Source organism: Oncorhynchus gorbuscha, linkage group LG13 (genome assembly GCF_021184085.1).
Source record: "Oncorhynchus gorbuscha isolate QuinsamMale2020 ecotype Even-year linkage group LG13, OgorEven_v1.0, whole genome shotgun sequence".
Taxonomy (NCBI): Eukaryota; Metazoa; Chordata; class Actinopteri; order Salmoniformes; family Salmonidae; genus Oncorhynchus; species Oncorhynchus gorbuscha.
In genome coordinates, this window is record NC_060185.1 from 62,197,941 (window position 1) to 62,215,973 (window position 18,033).

The following is an 18,033-nucleotide window of genomic DNA, read 5'->3' on the forward strand; positions in this document are numbered from 1 at the left end:
TACTTCATTACTTTCCTAAAGAAAAGAATGTACTTTTTACTCCATACATTTTCCCTGACACCCAAAAGTACTAGTTACATTTTGAATGCTTAGCAGGACAGGAAAGTGGTCCAATTCACACACTTATCGAGATAACATCCCTGGCATCTCTACTGGTTCTGATCTGAAGGACTCACTAAACCCAAATGCTTAGTTTGTCAATTATGTCTGAGTGTTTCAAATATTTTACTGAGGCACAGTTCATATGAGTAAATCAATGAAATTAAATAAATAAATTAGGCCCTAATCTATGGATTTCACATGACTGGGATTACAGATATGCATCTGTTGGTCACAGATACCTTAAAAGTAGGGGCATGGATTAGAAAACCATTCAGTATATGGTGTGACCACCATACATCTCATTCGCATATAGTTGATCAGGTTGTTGATTGTGGCCTGTGGAATGTTGTCTCACTCCTCTTCAATGGCTGTGCTTAGTTGCTGGATATTGGCGGGAAATGTAACACGCTACACGTCAATCCAGGGCATCCCAAACATGATCAATGGGTGACATGTCTGATGAGTATGCAGGCCATGGAAAAACTGGGACCTTTTCAGTATCCAGGAATTGTGTACAGATCCTTGCGACATGGGGCCGTGCAAAATCACGCTAAAACACAATGCTATACACGTGGTATGCGGTTCTGAGGCGGGTTCAACGTACTGCCAATTTCTCTAAAACGAAGTTGGAGGCGACTTATAGTAGAGAAATTGATGTTAAATTCTCTGGCAACAGCTTTGTTGGACATTCCTGCAGTCAGCATGCCTATTGCACGCTCCCTCAAGACTTGAGACGTCAGTGGCATTGTGTTTTGTGTCAAAACTGCACATTTTAAAGTGGCCTTTTATTGTCCCAGTACAATTTGCACCTGTGGAATGATCATGCCATTTCGATCAGCTTCTTGATATGCAACACCTGCCAGGTGGATGGATTATCTTGTAAAAGGAGAAATGCTCACTAACAGGGATGTAAACAAATTTGTGCATAAAATATGAGAGAAATACGCTTTTTGTGCATATGGAGCATTTCTGGGATCTTATATTTCAGCTCATGAAACATGGGACCAACACTTTACATGTTGTGTTTATATTTCTGTTTAGTGGACATATCAAACTATAATTTTATATGTCATTTTGGATCAGTTACCAAATACCTCTGTGTATTTGAGAGTGGTTACATTTCTCCAGACCCATCTATCAGCTTTTAACCAAAACATTAGCAGGGAAGATGCTTTGATATTGTTTCAACTGCTTGATTGCCCATGTAAACAACCGGGTTATAGGAAGCCAAGGTCAGACTGGACATTAACTATTGATGGTGAAGTACATTCTATATCCATATCTACAGCTCTGTAATTACTGTGCCTGGCTCAATAAAGGGTAAATGATAAATAAAATATATATATATCAATATATCAACATGTTTAGATTCCATGTAATAAATAAAGGCTGAGTAAATAAAACATTACATACGTTCTTGGAGGCGAGGAACTCCATGCCTTTGGCCACCTGGTAGCTGAAGCCGATGAGGTCAGTATAGCTAAGTGTAGTAGAGTCACTGATGAACAGGGCAGGGTCTGTTGTGATCTGGTCTGGAGGAAGAGCAGAGACAGGGATGGCAGGGTTCATTAATGAGGTAACAAAGAGAGACAATGTAAAGTTGAATAGATGTTCAGGTGATACACATGGACAGTATACACTGAGAGTACGAAACATCAATAACAAATCAAATACAAATCAAACTTTATTTGTCACATGCGCCGAATACAACTGTAGACCTTACCGTGAAATGCTTATGTACAAGCCCTTTACCAACAGTGCAGTTTAAGAAGAGTTAAGAACATATTTACAGAATAAACTAAAATAAATAAAGGTAACACAATAACATTACAATAACGAGGCTATATACAGGGGGCACCGGTACTGAGTCAGTGTGCAGGGGTACAGGTTAGATTTGTACATGTAGGTAGGTGTGAAGTGACTATGCATAGATAATAAACAAAGAGTAGCAGCAGTGTACAAAACAAATGGAGGGGGGGGATCAATGTAATAGTCCAGTGGCCATTTGATTAATTGTTCATCAGTCTTATGACTTGGGGGCAAACGCTGTTAAGGAGCCTTTTGGTCCTAAGACTTGGCGCTCCGGTACCGCTTGCCGTGTGGTAGCAGAAAAAAACAGTCCTTGACTGGAGTCTCTGACCATTTTATGGTCTGTCCTCTGACACCATCTACTATATAGGTCTTGGGTTTCTGGGCCGTACGCACTGCCCTCTGTAGCGCCTTATGGGGCGGCAGGATAGCCTAGTGGTTTAGAGTGTTGGACTAGTAACCGAAAGATTGCAAATTCAAATCCCTGAGCTGACAAGGTACAAATCTGTCGTTCTGCCCCTGAACAGGCAGTTAACCCACTGTTCCTAGGCCGTCATTGAAAATATGAATTTGTTCTTAACTGACTTGCCTAGTTAAATAAAGGTTTATATATATATATGGTCAGATGCCGAGCAGTTGCCATACCAGGTGGTGATGAAACCGGCCACAATGCTCTCGATGGTGCAGCTGTAGAAGTTTTTGAGGATCTGGGGACCCATGCCAAATCTTTTCAGTCTCCTGAGGGGGAAAAGGTTTTGTTGTGCCCTCTTAATGACAATCTTGGTGTGTTTCGACCATGATAGGTCGTTGGTGATGTGGACACCAGGGAACTTGAAACTATCGACACACTCCACTACAGCCCAGTTGATGATAATGGGGTCCTGTTCGTCCTTCCTTTTCCTGTCGTCCACGAACAGCTCCTTTGTCTTGCTCACATTGACGGAGAGGTTGTTGTCCTAGCACCACACCGCCAGTTCTCTGACCTCCTCCCTATAGGCTGTTTCATCGTTGTCGGTAATCAAGCCTACCATTGTTGTGTTGTCAGCAAACATAATGATGGTTTTGGAGAAAAAGGAGTACAGGAGGGGACTAAGTACACACCCTGAGGGGCCCACTGTTGAGGATCAGCGTTGCAGACGTGTTGTTGCCTACCCTTACCAGCTGGGGGCAGCCCGTCAGGAAGTCCAGGATCCAGTTGCAGAGGGAGGTGTTTAGTACCAGGGTCCTTATCTTAGTGATGAGCTTTGTGGGCACTATGGTGTTAAACGCTGAGCTGTAGTCAATAAACAGCATTCTCACATAGGTGTTCCTTTGGTCCAGCTGGGAAAGGGCAGTGTGGAGTGCGATTGAGATTGTGTCATCTGTGGATCTGTTGCGGTGGTATGTGAATTGGAGTGTGTCTAGGGTACCCGGAGAATGCTGTTGATGAGAGCCATGACCAGCCTTTCAAAGCACTTCATGGCTACCAATATGAGTGCTACGGGTGGTAATTTAGGCAGGTTACCTTCACTTCCTTGGGCACAGGGACTATGGTGGTCTGCTTGAAACATGTAGGAATTACAGACTAAGTCAGTGAGAGGTTGAAAATGTCAGTGAAGACACTTGCCAGTTGGTCCGCGCATGCTTTGAGTACAGGTCCTGATAATCCATCTGGCACCGCGGCTTTGTGAATGTTGATATGTTTAAAGGTCTTGCTCACATCGGCTACCGAGAGCGTTATCACACAGTCATCCAGGACAGCTGGTGACCTTGTGCATGCTTCAATGTTTCTTGCCTCGAAGCGAACATTAAATGCATTTAGCTCGTCTGGTAGGCTCGCGTCACTGGGCAGCTCGCATCTGGGTTTCCTTTTGTAGTCTGTAATAGTTTTCAAGCCCTGCCACATCGGATGGGCGCCAGAGTCGGTGTAGTAGGATTCAATCTTAATCCTGTATTGACATTTTGCTTGTTTGATAGTTTGTCTGAGGGCATTCCGTGATTTCTTATAGGCGTCCGGATTAGTGTTCTCTGCTTGAAAGCTGCAGCTCTAGCCTTTAGCTCGATGTGGAGGTTGCCTGTAATCCATGGCTTCTGGTTGGAATATGTGTGTACGGTCACTGTGGGGACGATGTCGTCGATGCACTTATTGATGATGCTGATGACTGAGGTGGTATACTCCTCAGTGCCATTGGATGAATCCCGGAACATATTCCAGTCTGTGCTAGAAAAACAGTTCTGTAGTGTAGCATCCACTTCATCTGACCACTTCCGTATTGACTGAGTCACTGGTACTTCCTGCTTTAGTTTTTGTTTGTAAGCAGGAATCAGGAGGATAGAATTATGGTCAGATTTGCCAAATGGAGGGTGGGGGAGAGCTTTGTACGCATCTCTGTGTGTGGAGTAAAGATGGTCTAGAGTTTTGTTTTCTCTGGTTGCACATGTGACATGCTGGTATAAAAATTTGGTAAAACTGATTTAAGTTTGCCTGCATTAAAGTCCCCAGCCACTAGGAGCGCCACTTCTGGGTGAGCATTTTCTTGTTTGCTTATGGCCTTATAGAGTTGGTTGAGTGTGGTCTTAGTGCCTGCATCGGTCTGTGGTGGTAAATAGACGGCTACAAATAATATGGATTTGAACTCTCTTGGCAGATAGTGTGATCTACAGCTTATCATGAGGTACTCTATCTCAGACGAGCAATACCTCGAGACTTCTTTAATATTAGAGATCACGCACCAGCTGTTATTGACAAAAAGACTTGTTTTACCAGACGTGGCTTCTCTGTTCTGCCGGTGCATTGAAAATCCCTCCAGCTCTATATTATCCACGTTGTCATTCAGCCGCTACTCGGTGAAACACAAGATATTACAGTTCTTAATGTTTTCTTTTTCAATGATTGCATGTTAGCAAGTTGATGGCAGTGGTCATTTACTCGCTCGCCTACGGATTCTCTAAAGGCAGCCCAATCTGCATCCTCTTTTACTCTGTCTTTTCTTCACGCAAATGACAGGGATTTGGTCCTGTTCCAGGAGAGCAGTATATCTTTCTCATCAGACTCGTTAAAGGAAAAACTTCTTCCAGTTCGTGGTGAGTAATCACAGTTCTGATGTCCAGAAGATATTTTTGGTCATAAGAGACGGTAGCAGCAACATTATGTACAAAATAAGTTAAAAAACAAGTTCCAAACAACGCAAAAACAAACAAAATAGCACAATTGGTTACGGGCATGTAAAACGTCAGCCATCCTCTTCAGCGGCATTTTAACACCTGCTCTTTCCTTGGCGGCTGACAAGGTGAATCCAGGTGAAAGCTATGATCCCTTATTGATGTCATACACAATCCATGTCTCAGTTGTCTCAAGGCTTAAAAATCATTCTTTAACCTGTCTCCTCCCCTTCATCTACACTGATTGAAGTGGATTTAAGTGACATCAATAAGGGATCATAGTTTTCACCTGGATTCAACTGGTCAGCGTATGCCATGGAAGGAGCAGGTGTCCTTAGTGTTTTGTACACTCAGTGTACATAGAGGCTCTGTAGGTCAAATGAACAACTAACACATCCTCCTGTGCTTTCTCTTCTCATGTGCTTCCCATATGTTTGACATATAACAGACCTAAAATATACAAAGTATACAGTACACTTGAGCTTTGTTATGGCTCTGTATTTCTTGGACTCTATACCTTGTTCCTGGTAATGGTCGTGCTGATAGGGAGACTCATAGGGAGAAGGCTGGATGTCAGCGTATTTGATGGTGTCTTTCAGCTCCTGCATGGGGACGTACACTGTGGGCTCGTCCTTACTCATGTCCATGTAACCGCCGTCACACTCACTGCCAAATGACACGTAGCTGCCAAGATATTTGGGACACATTAGGGTAAAGTATAATAAATTAAAAAACACATTGTCATCTCTGTCTGTATGGCCTCATCTACAGATGTAGGATCTAAATTTGAGGTTGTTTGCTACAGCAGGAATAACCCTGCAGCAGCAGGAAATTGAAATTATTATGTGGATTATAATGAATGGACATTTTTGTTGTTGATACATTTTTTTGTAAGGGGAAAACAAGTCTGAAATTTCGAAGTGGAAATGAGAAACTTCAGAAGCCTTTTTAAAGCTCAAATACACAACACGTTTACATTTCCTGCCTTGCAGAAAAGTTATCCTGCAAGAGGGTGATTAGTGTACATACGTGCATACGTACACTACCATTCACTTAGAAATGTCCTTGTTTTTGAAATAAAAGCACATTTTTCATCCATTAAAATAACATAAAATTGATCAGAAATACAGTGTAGACATTGTTAATGTTGTAAATGACTATTGTAGCTGGAAACTGTTGATTTTTAATGGAATATCTAAATAAGCGTACAGAGGCCTCTTATCAGAAACCATCACTCCTGTGTTCCAATGGCACATTAAGTTAGCTAATCCAAGTTTATAATTTTAAAAAGGCTAATTGATCATTAGAAAACCTTTTTGCAATTATGTTAGCACAGCGGAAAAGGATTGTCATTATTAAAAAAGCAATAAAACGGGCCTTCTTTAGAGTATCTGGAGCATTAGCATTTGTGGGTTCAATTACAGGTTCAAAATGGCCAGAAACAAATAACTTTCTTCTGAAACTCATCAGCCTATTCTTGTTCTGAGAAATGAAGGCTATTCCTTGCGAGAAATTGGCATGAAACTGAAGATCTCGTACAATGCTGTGTACTGCCTAGAAGGCCAGCATCCTGGAATCGCCTCTTCACTGATGATGTCGAGACTGGTGTTTTGCGGGCACTATCTAATGAAGCTGCCAGTTGAGGAATTGTGAGGCATCTGTTTCTCAAACTAGACACTATAATGTACTTGTCCTCTTTCTCAGTTGTGCACCAGGGGCTCACACTCATCTTTCTATTTCTATTCTGGTTCAAGCCCATAATTAAAATTCCTCAAACATGCAAGTATTATACACCATTTTAAAGATAAACTTCTTGTAAATCCAGCCACAGTGTCCAATTTCAAATAGGCTTTACGGCGAAAGCACACCAAACGATTATTAGGTCAGCACCTAGTCACAGAAAACCATACAGCCATTTTCCAGCCAAGGAGAGGGCTCACAAAAGTCAGAAATAATGATTAAATTAATCACTAACCTTTGATGATCTTCATCAGATTACACTCACAGGACTTCATGTTACACAATAAATGTGTGTTTTGTTCGATAAAGTTCATCTGTATGTCCAAAGAACTCATTTGAAATTGGTGTTATGTTCAGAAATGCATGGTCTCAAACAAACATCCGGTGAAAGTGCAGAGAGCCACATCAAAAAACAGAAATAGTCATAATAAACATTGATAAAAGATACAAGTGTTATGCATGGAATTATAGATAAACATCTCCTTAATGCAACCACTGTGTCAGATTTCAAAAAGGCTTTACAGCGAAAGCACATCTTGCGATTATGTTAGGTCAGCACCTAGCCACAGAAAAACATACAGCCATTTTCCAAATAAGGAGAGGTGTCACAAAAGACAGAAATAGCATTATAAATATTCACTTAGCTTTGATGATCTTCATTGGAATGCACTTCCAGGAATCCCAGCTCCACAATAAATGTTTGTTTTGTTCGATAAAGTCCATCATTTATGTCCAAATACCTCCTTTTTGTTCGCGCGTTTAGCCCAGTCAACTAAATGCTCAATGTGCGATCGCTAAGTTCAGATGGAAAGTCAAAAAAGTTATATTACAGTTTGTAGAAACATTTCAAACAACGTATAGAATCAATCCTTAGAATGTTTTTTACATAAATCGTCAACAATGTTTCAACCTGACAATTCCTTTGTCTTTAGAAATTAAAAGGAACGCAGCTACCTCACAGCCATGCGCATGACTTAGCTCATGGCATTCTGCCAGACACCTGGCTCAAACAGCTCTTATTCGCTCCCCCTTCACAGTGGAAGCCTGAAACAAGGTTCTAAAGACTGTTGACCTCTAGTGGAAGCCTTATGAAGTGCAATATGACCCCATAGACACTGTATATTGGATAGGCAATCACTTGAAAAACTACAAACCTCAGATTTCCCACTTCCTGGTTGGATTGTTTTCTCACGTTTTTGCCTGCCATATGAGGTCTGTTATACTCACAGACATCATTCAGACATTTTTAGAACCTTCAGAGTGTTTTCTATCCACATCTACTAATTATATGCACATGCTAGCTTTTGGACCTGAGTAGCAGGCAGTTTACTCTGGGCACCTTATTCATCCAAGATACTCAATACTGTCCCCCAGTCCCAAAGAAGTGTTAACAATGTCTACACTGTATTTCTGATCAATTTGATGTTATTTTAATGGGCAAAAATGCGCTTGTATTTCAAAAACAAGGACATTTCTAAGTGACCCCAAACTTTTGAATGGTAGTGTATGTCTTTCTCCCATTCATATGTGGTTGTATTTTATCCACGCACTGGCCAATATAACCTCTTCTTTATCTTCCAAATGAAGACCTGAGTAAACCACCAGATTAGGAGGTAGCTCTCACCCTTTCCTTTGGCTGAGAGGGGTGCTCCCTCCAGAGATGCGGCAGCCAGAGTCCTCCTGGTTCTTCTCAAGGTAGTACTGCAGGAACGTGTGCTTGTTCTTGTGTAAGTAGTCCACCAGGTCTCCATATCGACAGTACTCTGTCACCAGGTAGAGAGGGCCTGAGAGGTTGGGTGCCACAAAAGGGACATTTTTATCTCCATTGGGGAAGAGTTTGTGTGAAATATTGTATTACACATACAGTGGGGAGAACAAGTATTTGATACACTGCCGATTTTGCGGTTTTCCTACTTACTAAGCATGTATAGGTCTGTAATTTTTTATCATAGGTACACTTCAACTGTGAGAGATGTAATCTAAAACAAAAATCCAGAAAATCACATTGTATGATTTTTAAGTAATTCATTTGCATTTTATTGCATGACATAAGTATATAAGTATTTGATCACCTACCGACCAGTAAGAATTCCGGCTCTCACAGACCTGTTAGTTTTTCTTTAAGAAGCCATCTCCACTCATTACCTGTATAAAAGACACCTGTCCACACACTCAATCAAACAGACTACAACCTCTCCACAATGGCCAAGGACATCAGGGATAAAATTGTAGACCTGCACAAGGCTGGGATGGGCTACAGGACAATAGGCAAGCAGCTTGGTGAGAAGGCAACAACTGTTGGCGCAATTATTAGAAAATGGAAGAAGTTCAAGATGACGGTCAATCACCCTCAGTCTAGGGCTCCATGCAAGATCTCACCTCGTAGGGCATCAATGATCATGAGGAAGGTGAGGGATCAGCCCAGAACTACATGGCAGGACCTGGTCAATGACCTGAAGAGAGCTGGGACCACAGTCTCAAAGAAAACCATTAGTAACACACTACGCAGTCATGGATTAATATCCTGCAGCGCACGCAAGATCCCCCTGCTCAAGCCAGCGCATGTCCAGGCCCATCTGAAGTTTGCCAATGACCATCTGGATGATCCAGAGGAGGAATGGCTGAAGGTCATGTGGTCTGATGAGACACAAATAGAGCTTTGTGGTCTAAACTCCACTCGCTGTGTTTAGAGGAAGAAGAAGGATGAGTACCATCCCAACCGTGAAGCTTGGAGATGGATACATCATTCTTTGGGGATGCTTTTCTGCAAAGGGGACAGGACGACTGCACCGTATTGAGGGGAGGATGGATGGGGCCATGTTTCGCGAGATCTTGGCCAACAATCTCCTTCCCTCAGTAAGTGCATTGAAGATGGGTCGTGGCTGGGTCTTCCAGCATGACAACGACCTGAAACACACAGCCAGGGCAACTAAGGAGTGGCTCCGTAAGAAGCATCTCAAGGTCCTGGAGTGACCTAGCCAGTCTCCAGACCTGAACCCAATAGAAAGTATTTGGAGGGAGCTGAAAGTCCGTATTGCCCAGCGACAGCCTCGAAACCTGAAGGATCTGGAGAAGGTCTGTATGGAAACGTACAGGAAACGTATGATCACTGTAATTGCAAACAAAGGTTTCTGTACCAAATATTAAGTTTTATTTTTTACATCAGAAAAGCTTCTGATGTATCAAATACTTATGTCATGCAATAAAATGCAAATGAATTACTTAAAAATCATACAATGTGATTTTCTGTATTTTTGTTTTAGATTCTGTCTCTCACAGTTGAAGAGTACCTATGATAAAAATTACAGACCTCTACATGCTTTGTAAGTAGGAAAACCTGCAAAATCGGCAGTGTATCAAATAGTTGTTCTCCCCACTGTACAATTACATGGTTAGTAAAAAGAACTGCTGAAGAACTGCTAAAGCAACACTCGAGTGCTTTAAGGGGAAACATTTAAATGTCTTGGAATGGCCTATTCAAAGTCCAGACCTCAATCCAATTGAGAATTTGTGGTATGACTTAAAGATACACCAGCAGAACTCATCCAACTTGAAGGAGCTGGAGCAGTTTTGCCTTGAAGAATGGGCAAAAATCCCAGTGGCTAGATGTGCCAAGCTCATACAGACACCCCAAGATACCTGCAGCTGTAATTGCTGCAAAAGGTGGCTCTACAAAGTATTAACTTTCAGGGTGAATAGTTATGCACGCTCATGCTTATTTCTTGTTTATTTCGCAATAAAAATGATTTTGTATCTTCAAAGTGTTGTTGTGCATGTTGTGTAAATCAAATGATTACAAACCCCCCCAAATCCATTTTAAATCCAGGTTGTAAGGCAACAAAATAGGAAAAATGCCAAGGGGGGTGAATACTTTCGCAAGCCACTGTACATGCTATTGCCCTAGGTCTGGGATTTCAGAGACTAATGACATTAGGTTGTGAGCTTGTGATTGTTGCTGTGGTGAAGGGGGCAGGGCTCACCCTGTTTGGTGCAGGCCCCCAGCAGGTTGACAATGTTGAGGTGAGGCCCCAGGTGGCTCATGATCTTCAGCTCTGACATTAGAGCCTGGGTCTCACTCCTCCTGGCCGTGGCTGGAGGAGTGTTCAGAGGTCAGAGAACTAAAGCATGAAACAGACTGGCATACAGGCTTAAAACTACCTCTATGCTGAAGATGATTGTTCTCACTTACATTTGAGCATTTTCACTGCCACTTTCGTGCTGGACTGGGAATGACTGAGACCATACGCGGTCGCTTCGACCACCCTGCCGAATGCTCCGGACCCAAGAGTACGACCTGGAAGACAACACAAACATTGCCCAAATCAGAACAGTCAATATGAACAGTAACTTGTATCTGTCTCTATTAATTAAATACACTATCAAATAAAGATTTGGGGAACCCCCATAGACATCATTGGCACCCCCTTCCCCCATGGTTCCTGGTCCTTACCCAGCACCAGGCTGTCTCGGGGCATCTCCCAGGCAAGGTCATAGGGCAGATGGATCGGGTCAACATAGATGTACTCATGTCCGTCCAGACTCACTGACTCGATCACCTTCCACCTGATCTCATAGCGAGGCTTCTGAGGCAACACATAAGAGAAAGAGTTACCCAATCACTCAGGCACATTGGGATCCCATGAGTGAGTTAGTAATTGTACTGCATTTTGCATAGTTGTTTTAACATTGTTCACTGTGTTTTTGTGTAGTCTCACCTTCCTCCACACAGCGATGAGGATGATGATGGAGATGATGACTATGACTACCAGGGCTAGAACCGCAGCCAACACTGCCACCTGGGAGAAAAAAGCTAGAACACAACACAGAACATTAACATCCAACTATTACATTTTCGACATAGTCACAGAGAACATTTGTTCCTAGTATTAACATTCACACCATTATTTATACATAAACTATTTATCAAGTGTGCTAGTGCTGGACTGGAACCAACAGCCTGTACAGTACATCCTGCAACTCTCCAGGACTGTCTAGTTACAGTATGTACTTTGATAAATGCAACCCCTTAGGTAGATGATACGCATCGAAATACAAATATCCCCATAGATAAAATGTTGTTCTTCGATAATGGCAATAGCATCATTGTTTGGTTGTATCTTTAGATACATACTGCTGGACACCAGTTTGACGTCCCTCCTGCGGAGTCCTCTCTCGTTGCTGGCCTCGCAGCGGACGCTCACCTGCTGGGGCTTGTGGAAGATGACCTGGCTGCGGACCTGGCCCACCATACGGTTCTCATTGAAGCTGACGTTGGTCTGGACGCTCAGGGTCTCAGGGTCTGACACTAGGGGCTGCCACACTGTGCTCCGGTTACTGCACCTGGGAGAGATGTTATAATGATAACTACAGGTGTTTCAATAGTACAGTAGTAAAGGTGAACTACTACTACTGCTACCTTCACTCAGATGTGTCTGAGGTAAATGCTGTGGGCAAATGCACTCTGGTATAGAAGCTGTCTGATAACCCATAGTTGGCCTGATATCAGTTTAAACTGTGATTACTAAAACGAAACAACCTAAGTCTGCCCTCTAGTGTCCAAAGTGTGACAGAATGCCAGACACTGAAGGTGTGATGATGACAAGACCCACTTGAGCATGCTGTCACAGCTGAACCACTGGATGGTGGGGGAAGGTACCCCCTCAGCCACACAGGTCACTGCATGCCTCTTCCCAGGGAGGTGGTGGTCCGACAGGTCTGTGATCTGAGGGGGGACTACACAGAGAGGGGTACAGGATTAGGAATGACATATCCCATGAATCTAGATGATAAGTGTAGGTATATGTTGAGCCAGGGTGGAATTTCAATAGTCTTAAGTTACTTTTTATTATCATCGCCTCTCATTTATTCATACTGATCTCAAAGCATAGGGAGTGTGAAAGCAATGGAGCTACATCCATGATGGATGCAGTTCTTTCAAATCAGTGCTGATGACAAAAGGTAAAGGAGGAGAAGGAACCACGTAACAGACGACTGATATACACCACATTGGTTTACGTTGGTTGCAAAGGTGACTCACCTTTGACCTCTAGATCAAAGGTCAATTTCTTGGTGTCATCGCCGTTGGCGACGTGAACGGTGTAGAGGCCTTTCTGTTCTGTCCTGATCCTCACCAGGGTCAACGTGCTGACGTACCTGAGATAGAAGGGTAATGGGAAACCACACAGTTATAAATGTTGGTTCACTGATCCTGGAATAATGGGTTTATCTTAATAAATCCATCAACATCGCTAAAACCATAAAACCTCCTGAGACATCCAGTCTCTATCAGTCAACAGCAGATAAAGCCTAGACAGCAGGTAACCCAACACCCAGCAGGAACCAGAGGCAGACTAAGACCATTTCTGAGGGGTAAATTACCCAATTAGTCGCTAACGTAATGCATTGCATACCACACAAGTGGGATTGTAAATCTGGTTGCCTGATCTGTTTTATACTTTCATGTGACGACAAATAGAACAAACTCTATTGATCTAATCTGAGAAATTCAATCTCCAGATTGATTAGAATTGATCGTCGTCCAGGTTGTCTCACCTGGTCTCATGCTCCTGCTTGGTGATTACGACGTTGTCCCCGTTGACCGTGGCATCATCTTTGGTCCAGCGGACACGTGGAGGGGGGTAAGCTTCAATCTCCACCCTCAGCTCTACGTTCTGGTGGAGCTGGGCCGAGACATTACGATCCTGGACGGACCTCAGCTCCACGAAGCCTTGCTCTGACAGAGGAAGGTTGTCATTAGTTAGTAAACGCATAATAAGTATAGTACCTCTGTGAACATTCTGCAAGAACATGTAGCCTGCGTTAAGGAATAAATAGCTTGACAAATGGGAGTTGAGAAGCTGAAACAGACAGGCACCCAGGGCAAGGGAAGAGGCCTTTAAATTTGTGATCCATATCTGCAGCCAATGTTTTCTGATGCCCAGCATGTGTATTCTATGTTATCAAAAGTACTTTTTTCTTCTCCTTTATCGTAACTACTATTTAAGAGTATTAAATGTAATTCACAGTGTTTACAGTATGGCTGCTTAAGTATAGTGGTTCCATATTCTATAGGCTGAGGTGATTACAAAGCTTCCTAGTCAAATGGTTGAACTGTTTCGAGACTGAAACGAGGATCTGTCATTTCCAGTGGGCTGTCCAGAGTATTGGCCCAGAGCCATGTAGAGAGAAAGACTTGCAACATGAATGCCCTGGCTGTATGAAGAAGGCAGTTTATACATGTTTGACTTACCGTGGCCTAAACATAACACAACTCAGTGGGAATAGGGTAAGCTTTCACAGAGGCACGACTGTCTCATTGGCTACATCCAATCCTCAAAGAGGGTGAAAGAGAAAAAATGTTGGGTTTTACCCTTCAAAAAAATCTTTCTGCTGACTTCCCTTTTGCAGCTTGTTCGACGCAGTTAAGTCTCACACAAAACACAGATGTTGTGCTTGTATGTTCAGTGACGTTCACTAGCGAAATGATAAAAAATTAAAAATAAATTACCTCATGTGGTTTATTTTTAATAGAACTCTCTCTCGCGTAGTGCATTGGGGTTCATATTATGAGTGATGCTCTTTCGGTCTCAAAGAAATTGCCTTAATAATAATCTATCCAGTCATCGTTTGTTTTTAGAGAATCTCTTCCTGTCTCCTTCTCACCAAGGATGGTGATGTTGACGTTGGCTGTGGCTCTCTGGTCCTGGACACCCTCGTGGACATGACACGCGTACTGGCCCGTGTTGGCCAGCGTCACCTTGGAGACTATGAGGCGTGAGCGCATCTTCTGGGATGACAGGACGTCAGTCAGAGGCTCAATGGAGTCCACCTGACAGACACAGGGGAGGAAAGGGATGCATAAATGTTGTATTCCTTCTGAGAGAAGGCTATAGATGTACAAACTAAGGAATATCAGATTCTACAAGTCTAACAGGACGTGTTGATTTTGTCCACATGTATATCTATCAGTGAAATCCTATCACAAGGGCCTTCAAACCTCTTAAGGATCTGACACTTAAAAATAAAAAATAGCCTAAAATGACATACCCAAATCTAACTGACTGGAGATCAGGACCTGAAGCAAGGACATGCATATTCTTGAAACCATTTCAAAGGAAACACTTTGAAGTTTGTGGAAATGTGAAATCAATGTAGGAGAATATAACACATTAAATCTGGTAAAAGATTATACAAACAAATGCAAGAGAAAGGCCATAATATAATATTGCAGATTAGGCACAATTTCATATTGTGTGCAAAGGGTAAGATTGATCCAGTGAAGCATTGCAATACTGGACAATATTTTGTATCAAGTCTGCCCAAATGTGCCGAAATGGTCAATTTATACATTTACAAGTACATAGCTATAGAGAACATACACACATTATATGGTAATACAAGTTCACACACTCCCAGGAATGTCATACATGATGGATCATTAGCTAATACACTAACTTTCACACATCTAGATGGCCGGGCAGGGTGGGTGTTGAGCCAGAGACAGCAGGGGTTCAAACTATAGAACCTAGTTCCTACATTTTAATAGAAAAATAGATTTTCTCAAACAAAACTATGCTACATTTTATCTCTGGGAACCTCAGGATGACAAATCAGCAAGATTACTGAATGTAAGTACATTATTTACCTTCAGAGGTGAATGTATCAAACCAGTTTCCGTGATACATTTTTTGTTGTTGTGCACTCTCATCAGACAATAGCATGGTCTTTTTTTCACTGTAATAGCTACTGTAGCTACTGTTAGATTAACAAGAATTTAAGCTTTCTGGCCAAAGAAGACATATGTCCTGGAAAGTTTGCTGTTACTTACAAAATCATGCTAATTACATTAGCGCATGTTAGCTCAACCTCCCTGGTATAGGGACACCGACCCCGTAGAGGTAAAACACTTTCACCACCAAAAAGATAGTGTATTATGAATGATGATATGAAAACCATGTGTCTGTCATGAATGATATTTCCTGGGGACTTAACACATCTAGGTGTGGCTACACAGACATCTTGATGTAATTTGCTCTATGCCTGTTCTCCTCTCTTCTCTCCCACTCACGTCTCTATTGGGATAGTCCCAGGAGAAGAAGACCAGCTCCACTCCGTGCACCGTGCAGTTCACGGTCAGAGGCTCGCCCTGCTTCAGCACCGTCTTAGACGCATTGATGTAGGCGTCGATCGTCTCCGGAACTAACACGGGAAATGTGTGGAAAGCGAAGTAAAGAAAGAAAAAGGGAGGGTGTGAGGGAGAGCGGGATAGAGATAATGAGTTCCTTGTTATTTTTAGACATTACCGTAAGGTGAAAGAGAACATATTGCTTACTTAGCAATATCACTGATATACAACAGCTTGAGACCATCGATTGATACCCTTGCAATACTGTCGTTGTTACATCCAGACATGCATATCAACAATGACGTGCATGGCCTGTACAGTACAATGAATGTCATGAAATGCTAGGTCTCTAGCCTTCTCTAGTCTCCTTCATTGTTACATCCCCAGGCCCATCTCTGACCCCCAGCCCCAGCCTCAGTCCAGGTACCCACCAACAATGCTGAATACGTAGAAAGCCTGGGACTCTTTCTCCTCCCCGTTCAGCTCTCCTCGGCACACATAGGTCCTGTCCTCCAGCGGCGCCCTGTAGCCCTCACTTGGGATGTAGACCCCCTTCAGGTGCATGTCACTGTCTCTTTCGTAGAGGGTGACGTTGATCTGGGGGTTGGTGACCACACACGGGATGATCCCCTCCTCGCTGGTCTTGGTCACCATGCCGTGGAAACTCTCAATGAACCACACATCAGGATCTGTGTGAGGAAGACGAGGGACGGGAAGACTTAGCATCACTTGAGGGATAAGAGGAATCATTTCACACCATATGAGGAATACAAATATTTTCTTTATATTATGATTGAACCAAGATATTGAGGCCTATAAGTGGAGTTTGTTGTTAAAATATCCAATATTTGCCTGGGCAGTGGGAACATAACAGTTGTCTAACCTAACCTATCTTTGTAAAAGTACAATAGCTGTGACAGAGTGTAAAGAGGGCGGCAGGTAGCCTAGAAGTTAGAGACGAGCCAGTAACCAGAGGGTTGCTGGTGTCAAATCCTAGAAGCCGCTGTACCCTTGAGCAAGGCACTTAAACCACACTACAATGGTGCCGAGCGTGGCAGCCCTGCGCACCTCTCCCAAAAAAGCTGTGTGTGTGTCTCTAGGGGTTGTGTTAAAAGAAGAAGTACCATTTTCATTGGACCATGTGTCTAATTGACCAATAAAGTGATCTTAATCTAATTTTAAAGTTATAACAGTGTTCTCACCCGGAACAAAGACTGCCACCTCTATAGTCTCGTCAGTCCAAGCCTCGGTGCAGACATATACTCCCGTTTGGCTCCACGTCACATTGTCCAGAATGAGAACACTGGTTGTGTTCTGGTTCTCCACTCCAAAATAGGGAACGTTGTCATCCCGCTTGAACCTCCATTCGACCGTCCCCCAGCCAGAACAGGTAATGATCATGGAGTCACCCGCTGTCATGACGACTTCACTGTTGCTAGGGGAGATCTCCAGGCAACAGAACTCAGGACAGAAGTGTAAAAGAGCTGCAGTCGACACAAACAAGAAAATGTCAGGTTTGGGATCAAATAGCTAGATCTTCAGGTCAAGGGTCAAAGGTTAAGATAGCAATAACAACTCAGATATCCGTTCAATTACACAGCGATGACGGAAGTGACCAGTCTGGTGGGTTATGGAGGAGGGATGTTGACAGATCCTTTTAAGCTGATCAATGCTCTTTTCCATCCACATTAAAGAGCAATCTCTATGGCAAATTAGCTGGATACAAAGTTCAGGAGTTTTTCCCTACCATTTAACCTAACTAGGAAAGACTCAGGCTCTAGTCATGTTATATCTCACAGTTTATTTTCATGATATTTCAGTAGATGTGTGGTTGTTTCGCTCACCTGTAAGAATGGTTGTCAGATGGAGAGTGCATACTCTGACACTCCTCATGGTGATACGCTTCAGGAGATAATTATTCTGCAAACAGATTTCAAAACAAAAACACTGAATATTGTAGTCTCAATTATAGCCCCTGTTTTCTTCACGACATTCCTCCCAGCATATTGAGTTTGACCCTTGTGTTAAAGACAAACTCCCTACCCAGAGTTTCTATTTTACACTTGTCCTTCATACAGTAAATGGCTTATGACAAAATTATTGAGAGAGAGACATAG

At 42.7% G+C, this 18,033-nt stretch overlaps 1 protein-coding gene across 2 annotated transcripts in view; it reads right to left on the reverse strand.

Moving 5' to 3' along the window:
- The window catches only part of LOC123993263 (platelet-derived growth factor receptor beta-like), a 68,820-nt gene that overhangs the window by 11,946 nt on the left and 38,841 nt on the right, over positions 1 to 18,033 (reverse strand). The window contains exons 2-17 of one of the 2 annotated variants that reach the window (XM_046295196.1): positions 17,761 to 17,836; positions 17,119 to 17,400; positions 16,348 to 16,605; positions 15,860 to 15,990; positions 14,455 to 14,620; positions 13,345 to 13,525; positions 12,830 to 12,945; positions 12,402 to 12,525; positions 11,924 to 12,132; positions 11,508 to 11,602; positions 11,243 to 11,372; positions 10,982 to 11,086; positions 10,773 to 10,883; positions 8,417 to 8,576; positions 5,570 to 5,736; positions 1,516 to 1,634 (exon numbers count right to left, since the gene is read on the reverse strand). In XM_046295196.1, coding sequence (XP_046151152.1) covers positions 1,516 to 1,634; positions 5,570 to 5,736; positions 8,417 to 8,576; positions 10,773 to 10,883; positions 10,982 to 11,086; positions 11,243 to 11,372; positions 11,508 to 11,602; positions 11,924 to 12,132; positions 12,402 to 12,525; positions 12,830 to 12,945; positions 13,345 to 13,525; positions 14,455 to 14,620; positions 15,860 to 15,990; positions 16,348 to 16,605; positions 17,119 to 17,400; positions 17,761 to 17,809 — 2,403 coding nt within the window. In that variant the 5' untranslated portion in view covers positions 17,810 to 17,836. Of the gene's footprint in view, positions 1 to 1,515; positions 1,635 to 5,569; positions 5,737 to 8,416; positions 8,577 to 10,772; positions 10,884 to 10,981; positions 11,087 to 11,242; positions 11,376 to 11,507; positions 11,603 to 11,923; positions 12,133 to 12,401; positions 12,526 to 12,829; positions 12,946 to 13,344; positions 13,526 to 14,454; positions 14,621 to 15,859; positions 15,991 to 16,347; positions 16,606 to 17,118; positions 17,401 to 17,760; positions 17,837 to 18,033 lie in introns of both variants that reach the window. The other variant, XM_046295195.1, reaches the window with a different exon arrangement.